The sequence below is a fragment of the Pan paniscus genome, chromosome 19 (genome assembly GCF_029289425.2).
Source record: "Pan paniscus chromosome 19, NHGRI_mPanPan1-v2.0_pri, whole genome shotgun sequence".
Taxonomy (NCBI): Eukaryota; Metazoa; Chordata; class Mammalia; order Primates; family Hominidae; genus Pan; species Pan paniscus.
Window position 1 is genome coordinate 21,016,490 of NC_073268.2, and position 19,760 is coordinate 21,036,249.

General features: G+C 50.5%; 1 protein-coding gene across 9 annotated transcripts in view; it reads left to right on the plus strand.

The window, feature by feature from the left end:
• MPP2 (MAGUK p55 scaffold protein 2) overlaps positions 1-14,159 on the plus strand; it is a 42,009-nt gene extending 27,850 nt beyond the window's left edge. For 8 of the 9 annotated variants that reach the window (XM_055101775.2, XM_057300313.2, XM_003828177.6 and 5 more), the window contains 10 exons: positions 6,157-6,309; positions 6,460-6,609; positions 7,001-7,228; positions 7,924-8,055; positions 8,164-8,269; positions 8,355-8,423; positions 8,661-8,822; positions 9,530-9,732; positions 10,109-10,237; positions 11,529-14,159. In XM_055101775.2, the coding sequence (XP_054957750.1) occupies positions 6,157-6,309; positions 6,460-6,609; positions 7,001-7,228; positions 7,924-8,055; positions 8,164-8,269; positions 8,355-8,423; positions 8,661-8,822; positions 9,530-9,732; positions 10,109-10,237; positions 11,529-11,705 (1,509 nt within the window). In that variant the 3' untranslated portion in view covers positions 11,706-14,159. Of the gene's footprint in view, positions 1-5,357; positions 5,430-6,156; positions 6,310-6,459; positions 6,610-7,000; positions 7,229-7,923; positions 8,056-8,163; positions 8,270-8,354; positions 8,424-8,660; positions 8,823-9,529; positions 9,733-10,108; positions 10,238-11,528 lie in introns of all 9 variants that reach the window. The other variant, XM_055101776.2, reaches the window with a different exon arrangement.
• The last annotated feature ends 5,601 nt before the right edge of the window (positions 14,160-19,760 follow it).

Here is a 19,760-nt window from a genome sequence, read left to right on the forward strand (position 1 = left end):
TGCATGCTGTAATCCCAGCTACTCGAGAGGCTAAGGCAGGAGAATCGCTTGAACCCGGGAGGTGTAGGTTGCAGTGAGCCGAGATTGTGCCATTGCACTCCAGGCTGGGCGATAGAGCGAGACTCTGTCTCAAAAAAAAAAAAAAAAAAAAAAAAAGATGGTGATTTCTGCAAGTGGGAAGGGTGAGTGGGGCATGTGGTTAGATGTAGGATATTGACAAGAGCTTTGTTTTTTAGTTTGGGTGGTGGGTTCTCTTAGATCCTTGTTATATCATTTAAAAAATCTAATTTAGGCCAGGTGTGGTGGCTCACGCCTGTAATTCCAGCACTGTGGGAGGCCGAGGCAGGCAGGTCACCTGAGCTCAGGAGTTTGTGACTAGCCTGGGCAACATGGTGAAACCTCATCTCAACTGAAATATAAAAAATTAGCCAGGGGTGGTGGCGCGTGCCTGTAGTCGCAGCTATTCGGGAGGTTGAAGCACAAGAATTGCTTGAGCCCAGGAAGTGGAGGTTGCAGTGAGCCAAGATTGTGCCACTGCACTCCAATTTGGGCTACAGAGTGAGACTCCGTCTAAAAAAAAAAAAAATTATTTGTTCAGCCTACTGAGTTGTTGGTTTTGTATTTGAATGATTAAATGTTTAAAGTTTCCTCTGGGCTATGAGGTTGAGCTTGGAGAGCTGTGCTTTCATATCTGTGGGTATAAAACGTCCAGGGGTGGCCACAGGAGGAGGAATGGATTAGCCCATGGTGGGAATGTCATAAAGTCAAAGATAGGAGGTAAGCAGCTTAGGAGGCACCCTGGCTTCCCCCTTGATCACACACGTCTCCTCGGAAAACTTGTCCTCCATCCGTGGACCAGATAGTGCTAAAGTCAAAATGAGTGACCTCTCTAATGCTCACATCAGGACACCTGTGCCAGAGCTGGCTCCTGTTAACCCAAAAGAGCCATGCAAGGGTTGCCATGGTGAGATTGTTGCTGCCTGAGTGCCATTGTTTATTCTTGACACTCAGTTATTTGGGCTTTGATTCCAACATTGTCCTAGGCACAGGGTAATAGAGCCAGAGCTGGGACGCCTCCCTCACTCTGGGGCTCCATAGGCTGGGCCGAGCTAAATGACTGAAAGTCACATAGGGGTCTGTGGAAGACCAGCCCTCTGGGGCTTGTTCCTTTCCCCAAATGCTACTCCTTTGCCCCATCAGTTGTCTGTTTCCCCAGTAGGTTGTGGATGTCAGTCTAAAATGCTGCCCACCCGGCAGAGGATGGTATGGGAGGCTGTGGGGCCATGTGGGGTGCTGTTCCCTGGCCTGTTTGGGAAAAGAGAAGGCAGAAAGCATCTAACCTTTATTGAGCACCTGCTGTCTGCCAGGCACTGTGTCCATCTCACCAAATCCTCACAGCAGTCTTATGAAGTATTACTCAAATCTCACCATCTCATGGCTAAACAAATTTTCTATTATGAAAAAATTTAAGAATATATCCTGAACCTCCATCACCTAGCACCCCACTTCAACATTCAACAAGTCATGCATAATCTTGTTTCATCCACACCTTTACCAGCTTCCCTCTCTCCTCCATTGTTTTGGAGTACATCTCAGCCATAACAGATTGTATCTGCAAGTGTTTCATTGTGTATATAAACTCCTGGGCTCAACTGAAAAGGATTCTTTAAAGCTACACTACTATTCTCACACCTAAAAAAAATCAAACAATAGTTTTCTTTTGAATTTTTTTAATTAAAAAAATTTTAAAAATAGAGATGGGGTCTTGCTGTCTTGAACTCCTGGGCTCAAGTGATCCTCCTGCCTTGGCCTCCCAAAGTGTTGGGATTATAGGTGTGAGCCATTGTGCCCTGCCATGAATTTTTAATAAATGGTATTGGAACATCTGGATAGTCATTTTGAAAGATATCAAAGTGTATTTATTCCTCACATCATATATCAGAATAAACTCCAAGCGGATCAGAGATCTCTATGTGAAAATATAAATCATACACGTCCTAGAAGAAAACAAGGCTCTGTATATGGGAAAAGCCCTCCCTTAAAAAAAAAAACAAAAAAACAAAAAACTATGCCTCAAAATTCAGATGCATGAAAGATTATTAAATTCACCCACATTAAAAAATTTGTTTTTTGAGCCAGGGTCTTGCTCTGTCACTCAGGCTGGAGTGCAGTAGTGCAAACAGTGCTCACTGCAGCCTCAATCTCCTGGGTTCAAGTGATCCTTCCACCTCAGCCTCCCAAGTAAGAGTAGCAGGGACATCAGGTGCATGCCACCATGCATTAAAATGAGGATTAAAAATGCTCAGGTGAATTTTTAAAATATTTTGTAGCAACAGGGGCTTCCCATCTTACCCAGGCTGGTCTTGAACTCCTGGGCTCAAGCAGTCCTCCCTCCTTGACCTCCCAAAGTGTTGGGATTGCAGGTGTGAACCACTGCACCTGACCTAAATTTTTTTTTTTTTTTTTTTTTTTGCATGCAAAAACACCACAAGCAGAGTCAAAAGACAAGTGGCAAACTGGGGGAAATCATTTGCAAGAAATATCACAAAGGGCTAATTTTCCCAATAGAGAGAAAACATTTTTTAAAATAGGGAAAAGAATAAAAACCAAGACCTGACAGAAAAATTGGGAAAGACATGAGTAGACAGTTCACAGAAAAAGATATACAGATGGTCCTTAATCATATGGAGAGATGTTTGACTTTACTCATAATAAGCAAAATGCAAAGTAAGCCCCACTGAGAGATCATTTCTCCTCCATGTGATTGGCAGACATGCAAATGTTTGATCAACACTCTGGTGGTGAGCTTCAAGAAAATCCCTCATACAGTGCTAGCAGGAGAGCAAACTGGCCAAAGTCCTATGGAGGGGAATTTGTCATATCTAAGAAAATTACGTATGTATTTGCTGCTTGACCCAGCAAGACTTCTAGGAATTTACATGGAAGATCTTCTCCACAGATATAGAATACTATGCCGGAGTCATTTACTGCAACATTATTTGCAATAGCAAAGTATTAGAAACAACCTAAATACCCATGGAGACTGGTTGAATAAATTACAGGAATCCAGTCATGCAATGGAGTCAAATGCAGTAATTAAAATAATAAGATGGGCATGGTGGTTCATGCCTGTAATCCCAACCTGGGAGGCAGAGGTTGCAGTGAGCCAAGATCGCGCCACTGCACTCCATCCTGGGTGACAGAGCAAGACTCTGTCTCAAACAAACTAACAATAATAATTAATAAAGGAAGATCTCCATGCAGTTTCATGGAGTGATTTCTATGACATATTTTTAAATAAAAAGCCAGAAAACCAAACCAGTTAAATAAAAGCCCTAGGGTATCAAAGGGTATATACAGTGTTCTGTGTTTTATGTAAGAAAGGGCAATATATTTATTTAATTTTTTTTTTGGAAACAGAGTCTTGCTCTGTTGCCCAGGCTGGAGTGCAGTGGCGCGATCTCAGCTCCTTGCAACCTCTGCCTCCCGGGTCCAGGTGATTCTCATGACTCACCCTCCTGAGTAGCTGGGATTACAGGCATGTGCCACATGCCCGGCTAATTTTGTATTTTTGGTAGAGATGGTGTTTCACCATGTTGGTCAGACTCGTCTCGAACTCCTGACCTCAGGTGATCCTCCTGCCTTGGCTTCCCAAAGTGCGGGATTACAGGCATGAGCCACTGCGCCTGGCCTTTAGTGGTGATTTCTGAGATTTTGATGCACCCATCACCCAAGCAGTGTACACTGTACCCAGTGTGTAGTCTTTTATCCCTTACGCCCCTACTACCCTTCCCGGCTGATTTTTACTAATAGATTTGTGATAGGTAGTAGCAGTTGTATAGCAATTTTGAAACTGCTTTGAATATTGAAGAACAGAACAAATAAGTAAATATACTGATGTTATTGGGAAATAAGTTCTCACTGAAGGAGAAGGGAGACACAAATATGGAATGGGGGAAGATGAGAAAAATCCTTTAATTTTATTTGGAGCCATTAGTATCTACTAATGACTGCCAAAGAAATGATGCCCAGAAACAATGGGTATTGAGTGTCCACATCTTGGTTTCTAAATACTATCTCCTGCTAAAAGGAATCAGGGTTCCTTGGAGAAATTGCTGATTCCAGACCTGGGGTAGGGAATGCATCAGATGAGCCTGTGCCAGAAGGGAAGAAGATGCTCAAGGACTGATGGGAACATGTCAACAGGACAGAGGTGTGAATGGGGCTCCCACTGGACAAATTTGGGATAAACTGGGTCAACGGTGATCGTAATGGATTAGAACACATGGAATAAAAAAAATTCATAGTGATATCATGAGAGAGAGAAGGAGAGAAAGAGGAGTAAGGTGGTAGGGAGAAAAGAAGAGCTCATTCTTTTTTTTTTTTTTTGAGCTGGAGTTTTGCTCTTGTTGCCCAGGCTGGAGTGCAATGGCATGATCTCGGCTCATTGCAACCGCCACCTCCCAGGTTCAAGTGGTTCTTCTGCCTCAGCCTCCTGAGTAGCTGGGATTACAGGCGCCCACCACTACGCCAGGCTAATTTTTTATATCTGTAGTAGAAACGGGGTTTCACCATGTTGGCCAGGCTGTTTTGCAAACTCCTGACCTCAGGTAATCCACCTGCCTTGGCCTCCCAAAGTGCAGGGATTACAGGCGTGAGCCACTGTGCCTGGCTGAAAAGCTCATTCTTATAGTAGAATGCCAATAAATGTAGAAGGAATGATGGGAATTAGGTAATCACTATTTTGCAACCTCCAGTATAATAACTCATTTAGGCAAGGGTCATAAATTGACACTAAATCCATTGGTGAAGGATTTTGGGGGAACAGAATAGTCACATAGTCTCAAAGTATGGGAAAGACACAAAGACACAAGATCACCTACATAGAACTCTTGTCAAAAGGATTAACGTAAGTCTAATCATGAGGAAACAATCAACTAAATCTAGTGGTAGAGCATCCTAAAAACTACTGGCCTGGAGTCTAAAAATGTCTAGGCTGGGTGCAGTGGCTCATGCCTGTAATCTCAGGCTTTGGGAGCCTGAAGCAGGAGGATCGCTTGAAGCCAAGAGTTTCAGACTAGCCTAGGCAACGTAGTGAGACCCTGTCCCTACAAAACAAAAACAGAAACAAAAAAAACAAAACAACAAATGTTCTGAAAGTCTAAAAGTTATTGGGATCTATTCTAGATTAGAGGAGAATAAAAAGATGTGTCAACCAAATATAACATATGATCATCAATTAGATCCTGAATCAGAAAAAATAAAATTATAAAGGATACTTTTGAGACAAGAGTGAACATTTGAATGTGGACTGTCTTACATAATGTATTAATGAATCGATGTTAAATTTCTTGCAGGTGATAATGGTATTGTGGTTTATGCAGCAGAATATCTTTGTTCCTATGAAATACATGCTGAAATACTTTGGGGTAAAGTGGCTTGTGTTGTCTGCAATGATCTTTCAAAGATTCAGAGGGGAAAAATGGTCTTCATATATATTGTTGAAATGGAATTCCTTTCTTCCTGACCCATCTAACCTAACACTCCCCACTGGGCTGGTCACTGGCGAAGGATTCCTTTTCCGTTTTCAGCGCTCCTTGGTATGGAGCCCGGAGCCAGCAGAGCAACAAATAGGTGCAGGGCCTGCTCCCGGCACCGTGTTCTGATTTCCTGTCCCCTCATTCGCTGGGAACACTGAGTTGAGGGCCTGGAGACGCAAGTTCAAGTCCCATTGACCCTGGGAAAGTTATTCTACCTCCCTAATTTCCTCATCCTGGGCTTCAGGGTCTTCAAGGCCCCACCCAACCATGATGTCTGGTGGAAGAAGCCATCTTTGAACGCCAATGCATATAGGGTCCTGGGAGCTGGGGACAATTTGGTAACTTCTAATGACCCTCTGTGGCAAGGGGATGGAAAGGAAGGTTTGTCCTTTGGTTTCTTCCTTCCCTAAACTAGGTCCTAGTAATTTTGGGGAAGAAAGAAGACAGCAAGGAATGCATGTGCACGTGTGGGTATGATTGTCAGTGAGTGAGGAGCTGAAGCTGGGGCTGGGGGGTGGGATGGGGAAAATGCCTGGGGGCTGAGGGAGGACCCTGCTTGGTGTCCCAGGGCTCCTGGGGAAGCTCCTAGCCCCACCTGTTCTGCTTCCACCCCCAGGCCCATGAGAGGCTGGAGGAGACGAAGCTGGAGGCCGTGAGAGACAACAACCTGGAGCTGGTGCAGGAGATCCTGCGGGACCTGGCGCAGCTGGCTGAGCAGAGCAGCACAGCCGCCGAGCTGGCCCACATCCTCCAGGAGCCCCACTTCCAGGTTCCTGGCTGCTAGGGCTGGGGTGAGGGAGCAGGAGGTGGGTGGACCGGGGCATGCTGCTGTTGGATGGGCCAGCAGGAAGTTGGATCTGGGATGGGAAGAGACCCGGGACACTGCCCCATTGTCCCTTCTCTTCCCACCACCCCTCAGTCCCTCCTGGAGACGCACGACTCTGTGGCCTCAAAGACCTATGAGACACCACCCCCCAGCCCTGGCCTGGACCCTACATTCAGCAACCAGCCTGTACCTCCCGACGCTGTGCGCATGGTGGGCATCCGCAAGACAGCCGGAGAACATCTGGTGAGGACTGGGCAGGGCCAGAGTTGGTGCTGGTGAGGGTGGGGGGATTGAGAATAACCAATGAACGGACAAAAAAGGCCAAGCGTGGTCTGAAGATGAAGATGGGGCCAGCTTTGTGCAGGGAAGGATCGATGCAGCAAAGGGTCGGGGGAAGACCCAGGAGACCATAGACACTGCACACACACCTGTATCCGCACCTCTCCAGTCTGCCCACCTCTCCCCTCATTAGTACCTGCTGTAAGTGAAGAATTTAGGCAGAAGGATGGAGGAGGACTTTGTGAGGGTGGGGGTGGGTGGGTAGGGACAGGAATGGAGGAGCTATTAGGAGACTATTTGAAGATTCTGACTTGGAGCAATTGGGGCCTCATCTTACACTCCCTCTGACCTCCAGGGTGTAACGTTCCGCGTGGAGGGCGGCGAGCTGGTGATCGCGCGCATTCTGCATGGGGGCATGGTGGCTCAGCAAGGCCTGCTGCATGTGGGTGACATCATCAAGGAGGTGAACGGGCAGCCAGTGGGCAGTGACCCCCGCGCACTGCAGGAGCTCCTGCGCAATGCCAGTGGCAGTGTCATCCTCAAGATCCTGCCCAGCTACCAGGAGCCCCATCTGCCCCGCCAGGTGTGCCCCTCACCCAGCACAAGGCCCAAGGGATGGCTGAGCCTCCTGGCTGTCAGGGTTGCAGGTCTCACGGAGGCCCTCCTCTCCTACTGGTTTCCTCCAGGGAAGATGGGGGTGGGACCTGCAGCCCAGGGGCAGCTGACCGCAGCCGCGGACAGGCCTCTGCCGCTGCTGCGCCTGCACATGCTCCCACATTGGCTGGCATTATGCACGCAGCCACAGCCTGGGGTACAAGTGTATGAGAGAGCGCCTGCATTGTGGTCAGCGTTCTTCACGTTTGTGCGCGTGCGCAGGGTGGGGTTGTCATATGTCCTGGACAGCTGTCTCCTGGTTGGTCAATTCTGGGGGTGTGGCTGCTCTGTCTACCTATCCTATTGGGTCTCTCGCCCTCCACCAGAGCCCTTCTCCAAGGGGAGAGGGTGAGTGGAGGGAGGGATCCAGGATTAGGTGCCAGGGTCCTGTCCCCTACTTGGTGGTCCCGCATCCTTGGTCCTGAGATCTGAATCCTGTAGTACTAGATGCAAAGGGAGGTTGGCACCAGGGAGGAGCATGGGCAGGCCTGGAGGCATCACTCCTGCAGGGGGACAGTTCGATTGCCCCTTGCGTCTTTGTGAAAAGAGGGGGCATGGGGTAGACCTCCACCTGCAGCCTTCTGCTGACCCTTCCCCCGACCCTTTGCTGATTCCTGGGCCCAGGTATTTGTGAAATGTCACTTTGACTATGACCCGGCCCGAGACAGCCTCATCCCCTGCAAGGAAGCAGGCCTGCGCTTCAACGCCGGGGACTTGCTCCAGATCGTAAACCAGGATGATGCCAACTGGTGGCAGGTGAGCTGCGGGCACCCCCGCATCTCTCCAGGTATGGTGCATGGGAGGGCGAGGGCACAGGGAGGGGTCCTCTTGCTCAGGCAGATCTTGGTCTCATGTCCGTTTCAGGCATGCCACGTCGAAGGGGGCAGTGCTGGGCTCATTCCCAGCCAGCTGCTGGAGGAGAAGCGGAAAGCATTTGTCAAGAGGGACCTGGAGCTGACACCAAACTCAGGTAGGAGGTCCCCCCTACCCCACACCTCCAATCTGGGATCCGACAGGGCCCTGTCTGCCTCACTCACCCATCTCCCTATGGCCAGGGACCCTATGCGGCAGCCTTTCAGGAAAGAAAAAGAAGCGAATGATGTATTTGACCACCAAGAATGCAGGTGGGTATCAGAGCTCCCCCTCCCTTGCCCTCCTCTAACATGGCATGCCTTTCCCTGTCCCCACCCATCACCTGTGACGATGCGTGCCTGGCTCAGATGCTGCCAGCCGTGCCCCTAGGCCCTGCCCAACTCCCCTCTGCTCCCCTGTTCCAAGCCCTCTTGCCCTCAGCCTCCCTGAGAGCTCCGCCCCTCCCTCACCGTGCAGCCTGGTGAGCAGCGCCATCTCCCTGTGTCCAGAGTTTGACCGTCATGAGCTGCTCATTTATGAGGAGGTGGCCCGCATGCCCCCGTTCCGCCGGAAAACCCTGGTACTGATTGGGGCTCAGGGCGTGGGACGGCGCAGCCTGAAGAACAAGCTCATCATGTGGGATCCAGATCGCTATGGCACCACGGTGCCCTGTGAGTGGGAGCTGGGCCCTGCTGAGTTGGGGACAAGGAGCAGGGCTCCCCTGGGGCCAGGGCTGGGCCCACCGAATGGGCATCTTCATGGGCACCAGGCCAGGTGGTACCTTTGGGTACACGGGTTGGGGTGCATGCCCTCTGTGGGTGGTTAGGGGAACTTCAGGCTCAGGAAGGGTGAGGGAGGTGTCCAGCCAACAGGTGGCCTAGCGGGCTGGGCTGGCGTCCACTTTCCTGCTCTTGTTTCACTTGCTAAAAGCCGTGAAGAAAGTGAGTGCCCAGCTGTGCACCCGGGTGAAACAGGCTACGAGCTGCGCGTGTGTAGCCTTGTGGAAGACAGGGCTTCTTAGTGGCAGAAACAGCGGGGGTGGCGGAAGCTCCTGGCTGCCAGAGGCAGGACTAAGAGCACTGCCCTGGTCTGCTTGGCTCTTGCTGTGTGGCTTTGGGCTGTACATTGCCCTTTCTGGACCTCAGCCTCTCTTCTGTGGGCTCTGGGCTGGACCATGATTACCAGCTCATGTCTCTGTGTGTGCCAATGGGGAGAGTGGGGGGGCAGGTGTGTGCAAAGGCAGCAGTGCTGGCAAGATGGGGAGCAGACTGCACCTCCAAGGCTGGGAAACGGGGGCCTGGGTAGGGGTGCATATATGTGTCTGAGGCACTGTAACCTGCCCGTGCCCATTCGGTCCAACCTACCCCCATCCCCCTAGACACCTCCCGGCGGCCGAAAGACTCAGAGCGGGAAGGTCAGGGTTACAGCTTTGTGTCCCGTGGGGAGATGGAGGCTGACATCCGTGCTGGGCGCTACCTGGAGCATGGCGAATACGAGGGCAACCTGTATGGCACACGTATTGACTCCATCCGGGGCGTGGTCGCTGCTGGGAAGGTGTGCGTGCTGGATGTCAACCCCCAGGTACCGCCACTTTGCTGCTTCCCAGCCTGCCCAATGTCCTCTCTGCTGCCTCATTGCTCCCCCATATAGTTCCAGACACCTGTCACCTGAACACGCCCATGTACCCCCTTTGCCCTCAACTACTGCTAGAAACCCAGCCCACCTGGAACCTTTCTCAGCCTTCCAGAGTCCCCATTCCTCCTCTAGTCTCCTCCAGTCACCCCAGCCACCTGCCAGCTGTTTGTCATTTGTCCCAGAACTCATGTCCCAGACCCCCGGGCACCCTTTTCTCATCCACTCCCAAGTGCTCACCCCAACCCGTTACCCTCACAGCCTTTCTCTGGTTCCTAGGACAGACATGGGGATATACTCCCTACCCTGCCTTCTCCTTCTGTAGGCAGTGAAGGTGCTACGAACGGCCGAGTTTGTCCCTTACGTGGTGTTCATCGAGGCCCCAGACTTCGAGACCCTGCGGGCCATGAACAGGGCTGCGCTGGAGAGTGGAGTATCCACCAAGCAGCTCACGGTGAGGGCTCTGAGGTGTGGGGGAGGGGTCTGATAGCTGCCTAGGGTGGTGGGGGACAGGCCTGAGCTGACAGAGAGAAGGAGGTGGTGTTGGGGAGGGACAGGGGCCTGTTCCAGTTATCAGTGAGGCAGGACATGGTCCCCCCTGCATAGATGTGGAAGGGGAGGTCTGAGAGAGGAAGTCCAAAGTCTCAGAGTGAGCCAGGCACACACCTAGCCTGGGATACATGTGCTTCTGACTCCAGGCCCCCGGCTCAGCCCACTCTGCAGAGACAGAGTGCTGGCCAGAGAGAGTTCCCGAGGGCAACTGGGAGAGGTGGGCAGGAGGTGGGCCAGGTGAGCTTGGGTTGCTTACAGCTGGGGGAAAGCTGAAGGGTAGGAGAAAGCCAGAGGCGGGAAGGCTGGCTGGAGGACTGAGTCAGCGTCAGGGAGCAGGCAGCGCCTGGAGGAGAGGCTTCAAGGCCTCATTGCAGAACTCCAGCCCCATCCTCCTTCCTATGTCTTGCTGCGCCTTCCCAGGAGGTGGAGGGTTTGCGGCGCTCTGAGCGCAGGGGTCCCTCTGCTGGCCATGCCTGGTGCTGCAGCATTCCGGCCCCAGGTCAGAGCGTGCCTGGGGCCCAGGAGAGGCCGTCTAGGCTGGCACCCTTCTGCCAATGACCCCCTTAAGGAGCTCTGGACCTTTGCCTGATCCCCATTCTGGGCACCTCCTCCTTGGCAACAGGTGTGGCCAACTGGAGCTGTTGGGATGCGGCTAGCTTCAGCTTATTTAAGTCAGTTGTCAAGTACCCTTCCCCACCCCTGCCCATCCAGCTTCCACTGGGTCGAGGGTGGGGTTGCCCTGGGTACTTGTGGATTGCCCTGGTACCAGCCTGTCTAGCTGCATAGGTAAGGCAGCCTAGTCAGACTTGAGGGAGCACTGGCTTGAGAGTCAGGCAGACCCTGTTTAGCCACTGACTGGCTGTGTGACCTTTTTATACCTTCATTTTCTCTGTTATAAATGGGAAAGAATTAATCCTATCTTGCAGAGCTGTAGTGAAGATTATGTGGCATGCAAAGCATTTAGGGGTGTGATTGGCAGTTATTAAAGCTTATTTCCTCCCTTTCACTCACCATCTGTGGTTGATGGTGAGCCACTTTGAGGCACGCAGAGAGGGGCCCCTGCCTCCCTAGCCAGGGAGTCCACACCAGGGTTGGGCTTTGGGGAGGCGGAGTGGGGGCAGCTGTAGCTCCTTCTGACAGTGGGGGTGAGTTGTGGGCACTGACTGTAGGGAGGTCCCCTTGTGCCTGGGCAGGAGGCGGACCTGAGACGGACAGTGGAGGAGAGCAGCCGCATCCAGCGGGGCTACGGGCACTACTTTGACCTCTGCCTGGTCAATAGCAACCTGGAGAGGACCTTCCGCGAGCTCCAGACAGCCATGGAGAAGCTACGGACAGAGCCCCAGTGGGTGCCTGTCAGCTGGGTGTACTGAGCCTGTTCACCTGGTCCTTGGCTCACTCTGTGTTGAAACCCAGAACCTGAATCCATCCCCCTCCTGACCTGTGACCCCCTGCCACAATCCTTAGCCCCCATATCTGGCTGTCCTTGGGTAACAGCTCCCAGCAGGCCCTAAGTCTGGCTTCAGCACAGAGGCGTGCACTGCCAGGGAGGTGGGCATTCATGGGGTACCTTGTGCCCAGGTGCTGCCCACTCCCGATGCCCATTGGTCACCAGATATCTCTGAGGGCCAAGCTATGCCCAGGAATGCGTCAGAGTCACCTCCATAATGGTCAGTACAGAGAAGAGAAACGCTGCTTTGGGACCACATGGTCAGTAGGCACACTGCCCCCTGCCACCCCTCCCCAGTCACCAGTTCTCCTCTGGACTGGCCACACCCACCCCATTCCTGGACTCCTCCCACCTCTCACCCGTGTCGGAGGAACAGGCCTTGGGCTGTTTCCGTGTGACCAGGGGAATGTGTGGCCCGCTGGCAGCGAGGCAGGCCCGGGTGGTGGTGCCAGCCTGGTGCCATCTTGAAGGCTGGAGGAGTCAGAGTGAGAGCCAGTGGCCACAGCTGCAGAGCACTGCAGCTCCCAGCTCCTTTGGAAAGGGACAGGGTCGCAGGGCAGATGCTGCTCGGTCCTTCCCTCATCCACAGCTTCTCACTGCCGAAGTTTCTCCAGATTTCTCCAATGTGTCCTGACAGGTCAGCCCTGCTCCCCACAGGGCCAGGCTGGCAGGGGCCAGTGGGCTCAGCCCAGGTAGGGGCAGGATGGAGGGCTGAGCCCTGTGACAACCTGCTGCTACCAACTGAAGAGCCCCAAGCTCTCCATGGCCCACAGCAGGCACAGGTCTGAGCTCTATGTCCTTGACCTTGGTCCATTTGGTTTTCTGTCTAGCCAGGTCCAGGTAGCCCACTTGCATCAGGGCTGCCGGGTTGGAGGGGCTAAGGAGGAGTGCAGAGGGGACCTTGGGAGCCTGGGCTTGAAGGACAGTTGCCCTCCAGGAGGTTCCTCACACACAACTCCAGAGGCGCCATTTACACTGTAGTCTGTACAGCCTGTGGTTCCACGTGCATGCTCGGCACCTGTCTGTGCCTCTGGCACCAGGCTGTGTTTATGTGTGTGCGTGCGCGCGTGTGTGTGTGTGTGTGTCAGGTTTAGTTTGGGGAGGAAGCAAAGGGTTTTGTTTTGGAGGTCACTCTTTGGGGCCCCTTTCTGGGGGTTCCCCATCAGCCCTCATTTCTTATAATACCCTGATCCCAGACTCCAAAGCCCTGGTCCTTTCCTGATGTCTCCTCCCTTGTCTTATTGTCCCCCTACCCTAAATGCCCCCCTGCCATAACTTGGGGAGGGCAGTTTTGTAAAATAGGAGACTCCCTTTAAGAAAGAATGCTGTCCTAGATGTACTTGGGCATCTCATCCTTCATTATTCTCTGCATTCCTTCCGGGGGGAGCCTGTCCTCAGAGGGGACAACCTGTGACACCCTGAGTCCAAACCCCTGTGCCTCCCAGTTCTTCCGAGTGTCTAACTAGTCTTCGCTGCAGCGTCAGCCAAAGCTGGCCCCTGAACCACTGTGTGCCCATTTCCTAGGGAAGGGGAAGGAGAATAAACAGAATATTTATTACAAATGTTAGAATATATTTCTTATACTAGGAATCTCATTTGCATTTGCATAGACTATACACATGGGGTGGAAAGGCCAGGCCTGCCCCCATCTCGTTGGTGTGGCTCTGCGTATACTACACACTCATTCTCCTGCTCCTCTTTTCCCTTAGTCAGTGTCCTTTCATCCTGATTCAGCTCTGCTTTGCATCACCCTTAGCCTAAGGGAGTGGGAAGGAAATGGGGTGTTTTCTTGCTGACCTGAGGCTATAGGGTCACTTGCCATTTCCTACCTTCTCTGGGGGATTTGAGGGTAGAGGCAGGGGAAGATCTGTTGTTGCAGCTGCTTCTGCCCCCTTGATCCAAATGACCATAATCTCTGATGGAGATGGGTTGGGTACCTGGCCTTCATGGCACCTTCACTGCTAGGGATGCCCAAGGGACAGGCCTGGGGCCCTTCCCTCCTGTCTCTTCTTGGTCTTTCCTCTCTGAGCAGCCTCCTACCTCCCCTGCCTGAGCCCCCACTCCACAGCCCTCCCAGGTACCTATCAGGTGGGAGCAGAGGCTGTCAGTCCTTGGCTCACCTGGAACAGGGCTGGGGCTGGGTTGGAACAGGTGTGTGTGCCCACCACATTAGGTCTATGACTCTGTTCTCCCTCCCTGCCATTGTGGACTCTTGTATTTGAGGGACCTCAAGAGAGTGAGGACCCTACCATCCACTGTCCATATTCAGTCCCAGCCCCAGTGCGCTTCCTCTGTCCCCTCCCTCAGCCATCCAATTCTTGAGTTTTCTCACTGATTGGTTTTCTTTCTTTTTCCTTGGATTAAATGTGAAAGCAAAGGCTTCTGGCTCTGCTTGTCTTTGGTTGGGGTTGGATGGATGGCTTTGGGAGAGAGTGAGAGCTGGGGAGCACAGCACAGATGACTACTAGAATGGAAGTCAGAGCAACATGTCTTGTTTTCTGCGATGTCTTCCTTTCCTCTGTCTTGCCCCTGCACACTCCCCCATCCCCAGAAGATGCTCCTTCTAAGTGCTTGTACCCAAGGACGTGAACAGACATTTCTCAAAAGAAGACATACAAGTGACAATGTATGAAAAAGTGCTTTACGTCACTAATCATCAGAGAAATGCAAACCAAAACCACCGTGAGTTACCATCTCACACCAGTCAGAATGGCTATTAAAAGGTCAAAAAATAAGAGATGCTGGTGAAGTTGCAGACAAGAGGGAGTGCTTATACACTATTGGTGGGAACGTACATTAGTTCAGCCCCTGTGGAAAGCTGTTTGGGGAGTTCTCATAGAACTACCATTCATTCCAGCAATCCCATCACTGGGCATCTACCCAAAGGAGAAGAAATCGTTCCACCAAAAAGATACCTGCACTTGTGTGACTGTCACTATGGGACTGAATGAAGGAGGATGTACGCCACTTGTGACAGTTACTACGGGACTGAACAAAAGAGGACAAACGCAGAAATGAGAACAAGACAAAAGAATCTGCTTTAAAGAAGGGGTCCTTGCTTTTGCCTCTAGTGAGCAAGGGCCCTGAGCTTCCACAGCCCTCCATATTTATTGGGTAGAAAGAGCAGGGAGGAGCAGGTAACCTTTGGTCAGCTGCTTGATTTATCACAGGTTCACATAATTGCTGACAGGCTTCATGTGTGCCTGTAGATAATCACAAACACTGCGCCTGAGGTGTGACTGCCCTCAGCATTCCTTCTGGGTGGCAGACGCAGTTTGTCAGTTTGCCAGCATTCTGCATTATGAGAACAGTTTGCTCATACAGCCTCCAGTGGTATACTGAGTTGATCATGACCCTCATTCTTTCGGCCTCCAACATCTCCCCCTTTTTGTTTTTACATTAATTGAACAAAATCTGTCCTCATGTTATGGGGGTTGATGTCAGTGTGACTCTGGTCAGTCCTCATTCTGTCTTTGCACTCAGATTCAACTGGCTCATGGCTCATACCAGGGGAACCAGGCCCATGGTTGGGATCCATGGGTCCCTCCAGTCTCCTGTTCCATGGTTGCACACACCTTGAGGGCACCCACATGGTTTGTCCATCTCCTATAAAAACATAAGCATACCCTCGTCCCCACGTTAGTAAATCTATAGGCAGTGGGAAACATATTCTCAGGTTCCTTAATGCTTTTCCTACAAAATGCTGACATAACGTAGGACTGCTGAGCATGCCTTGGGGTAAAACTTTCCATTGATAATGAGAAACAGGCTTTCTCCAATCAACAGAAGGCACAGAAAACAAATCGAGGCTTATCCTTCTCGTGTAAGGGTATAGTAAAAAAAAATCTCCAAGATCCATTACTGCCAGAGGCCAGTCTCTTGCTCCCGTATCCATAAGCCCACAAAACTTAATTTGCACTGCACAAGTGGGTCTACTAGATGCTATTGGTTGTGATAGATAAATGTCCCTCCGAGTTGTACTTCCAAATCCTTGATTCCCTTGTTTCTTCTTTCGTGGAGAAGGGTGTAATTTGCAGGAGATAAGCAACAGTTGAGCAATATATTCTCCCAGTTCAAAACCCAAAGATCTTGTAACATTACCACTACTTGAATTTCTCCTTCATAATCCAAATTAACAACTCCTGGGACTACAGTAATGCCCTGTAAGTTAAGACAGCTTTTGCCTAAAATTAATCCCATGTATCCTGTTGGCAAAGGTCCACAAATCCCAGTGGGAATCTTCGTGGATTTGTCTCCTCCAACTAAAGTAACACATTCTTTGACTGGGAGACCCAATCCTGTGCTTCCAGGTGTTCCTGGGGAGAGGGAATCAATGTGCCTCCCGGAAACCCACCCTTGAAACGGAGTTGTGGGCTGGACTGCGGATGCCCTCATTGTTTGAGGTGCCCACATCCAGGCCCCCTTCTCATTTCCCCACAGGGGGGTGCTGTTTTGATGAAATTTTGAATGGCATTGATTAGCCCAATCATTTCTTTTATTGCAAAGGAGGGCAAAGTCCTGGTGTTTTTTTCTATTGTGCGGGAGGGAACTGTATTATAAGATCCCTTCTTTCCAGAGATCTGACGGCATTCTTTTTTGAAATGTCCAATTTTTCCACAATTATAACACTTTCCCACTTTAGGGTTTGACCCTTGGCTCCTTTTAGGTTTATCAACTACTAAACTAGCCATTGCTTGAGCCAACATTGTAGAGCGATGAAGCTCAATTCCCACATCTTGACAAGCTCTAAGAAAATTTCCTAAGCTTCTTGTACATCTCACAGGTGCCAGTGCATGCTTACAATCCACGTTTGCATTCTCAAAGCCAAAGTTAAAGTTAGTATTTCTGCAGCCACAAAAGAAGACGGTACAGGCCAATCTTCACCCTCCCTCTCCTATTCACCGCCCTTGATAGGTGCTGTGGATGGGGCAAAAAATTCTTTCAAATTTTGAAATAATGACAAAAGGACAGTACGGACCAAACCCCAAACAGAAAAAACAGAAAGAATGGACAAATTCTGCCCCATGTTACCCTGATTCAGAAACTTCCCGCTCCCAGTACCTCTTTAGGGAGCTGACCTTATATCCCAGTACTTTTTTAGGGCACTGACCTTATATCCACTGCCAGCGGACTCGTTCCGGGGTTTCTCGTTCGTCTGGTCAGTTTCACTTTCTCTGCTCCAGCGGACCCTCCTCGTTCGTGTCCCTGTCTGTCCCTGTCTGTCTCTGCTAGTCTCTACTAGTCCCTGCAAGTCCCTGCTTGTCTCTATCTGTCCCTGTCTGTCCCTATCCCTGTTCATCCCTGTTTGGGCACCACTAGTGACAGTTACTACGGGACTGAACAAAAGAGGATGAACGCAGAAATGAAAACTTAAGACAAAAGAATCTGTTTTAAAGAAGGGGTCGGGGGCTTCTTGCTTCTAGTGAGCAAGGGCCCTAAGCTTCCACAGCCCTCCATATTTATTGGGTAGAAAGAGTAGGGAAGAGCAGGTAACCATTGGTCAGCTGCTTGATTTATCACAGGTTCACATAATTGCTAACAGGCTTCAGGTGTGCCTGTAGATAATCACAAACACTGCGCCTGGGGCGTGACTGCCCTCAGCATTCCTTCTGGGTGGCAGACGCAGTTTGTCAGTTTGCCAACATTCTGCATTATGAGAACAGTTTGCTGTTTGCTCATATAGCCTCCAGTGGTATACTGGGTTGATCACGACCCTCATTCTTTTGGCCTCCAACACACTTGTATGCTTATCGTAGCACTATTCACCATAGCAAAGACATGGAATCAACTTAGGTGTCCATCAGTGGTGGGTTGGATAAAGAAAATATGGTACATATACACCATGGGATATAATGCAGCCATAAAAATAGTGAAATCGGCTGGGCGTGGCGGCTCACTCCTGTACTCCCAGCACTTTGGGAGGCAAAGATGGGTGGATCACCGGAGGTCAGGAGTTGGAGACCAGGCTGGCCAACATAGTGAAACCCTGTGTCTAGCAAAAATACAAAAATTAGCCAGGCATGGTGGTGCGTGCCTGTAGTCCCAGCTACTCAGGAGGCTGAGGCAGGAGAATTGCTTGTATTGCAACCTGGGAGGCAGAGGTTACAGTGAGCCAAGATCACGCCACTGCACTCCAGCCTGGGCGACAGAGTGAGACTCTGTCTCAAAAACAAAACAAAACAAAACAAAAAAAAACATATCCTTTGCAGTAACATGAATACAGCTGGAGGCCATTATCTTAAGCAAATTAACAGAGAAACAGAAAATTGAATACCATATGTCCTCACTTATAAGCGGGAGCCAAACATTGGGTACACATGGACATAAAGATGGCAAAAATAGACACTGAGGACGATAAAAGGAGGGAGGGAGGGAAGGAAGGAGGGAGATAAGGGTTGAAAAATGACATATTGGCCGGGCACAGTGGCTCACGCCTATAATCCCAGCACTTTGCGAGGCCGAGGAGGGCGGATCACCTGAGGTCAGGAGTTCAAGACCAGCCTGGCCAACATGGTGAAACCCCGTCTCTACTAAAAATACAAAAGTTAGCCAGGTGTGGTGGCATGCACCTGTAATCCCAGCTACTTGGGAGGCTGAGGCAGGACAATCACTTGAACCCGGGAGGTGGAGATTGCAGTGAGCCAAGATCGTGCCATTACACTCCAGCCTGGGGGACAGAGCAAGTCTCCGTCTCAAAAAAAAGAAAAGAAAAGAAAAGATAAGCTACATATTGATGACATATTGGGTTCTCTGTACACTATTTGGGTGACAGGTTCAATAGAAACCCAAACCTCAGCATCACACAATATGCCTATGTAACAAACCTGCACGTGTACCCCCTAAAAATCTAAAATTAAAAAAAAAATAAATGCCTGCACCCAGGTGTCTGCGAGCATTCATGGGGCTCGAGGACTCAGACATGCTGTGGCTAATCCACTCAGCTCCACCTGGAACTTGTGTGGCCCCCAACAGGTCCCTCTACCTCTCTGGGCTTCAGATTTATCTTCTGTAAAAGTGTCATGGACCCTCCCAGTGGTAACACTAGGATTGCTTCCAGGTGCTCAGAAACAGGGGCCATAGGTGACATCAAAAGAGCACCCAAGGGCGATGTTTGGCAAATCCTTCAGGGTTAAGGGATCAGCTTTCTTCCTAAATGAGTTATTCAGCGGAGCTGCGTGCCACTCCTTCGGGATCACTGAGGATTCTCAGGAGCTTTGGCGGTTCCCTTCTCCCTGCAATGGCCAGATGAGCAACCACCCTTATTTTGATTTCCCCAAAGCATCCATGGGGGTTCATATCACCTCATAGTTCTGATGGGAATTTGGCATTGATTATTAAACACCTCTATTCCAAAGAGCCTCTGACCATTCCTAGCACAAAGAATGTCTTTCTGGTCAACTTCTTCTCTTTTGGTCCCTTGCCTCCACCATGTTGCTGGGTCCTCTCTGTCCTCTCTTTTTTTCCTCTCATTTCTGGACAACTTTCTTCCCATTTCCTGGGGCATTCCTGGAAACTCAGTATTTCTCTACTAAGCAACTCTGCATTTGTATTTCTGTCCCAATCCAGTGGTTCTCAATTCTGGCTGCCCGTTAGGATCACCTGGGGGGTTAAAAAAACAATTGCCTAGGCCCTTCTCCAGATCAATTAGATCAGAAGGTCAGGAGGGGCCAACCCTTGTAACAACCACCACATCTCAGCAACTTAATAACTTTGTTACTCATTTCTTGTTCACATGACATCTCATGTATGTTGAGTGGTGCTACTAGCATTGATTCAGGGATCTAGCCTCTTTCCATCTTATGACTTCATCTTCTTTTTTTTTTTTTTTTTGAGATGGAGTCTCGCTCTGTTGCCCAGGCTGGAGTGCAGTGGCACAATCTTAGCTCACTGCAACCTCCACCTGCCGGGTTCAAGCAATTCTGCTGCCTCATCCTCCCTAGTAGCTGGGACTATAGGCATGCACCACCATACCTGACTA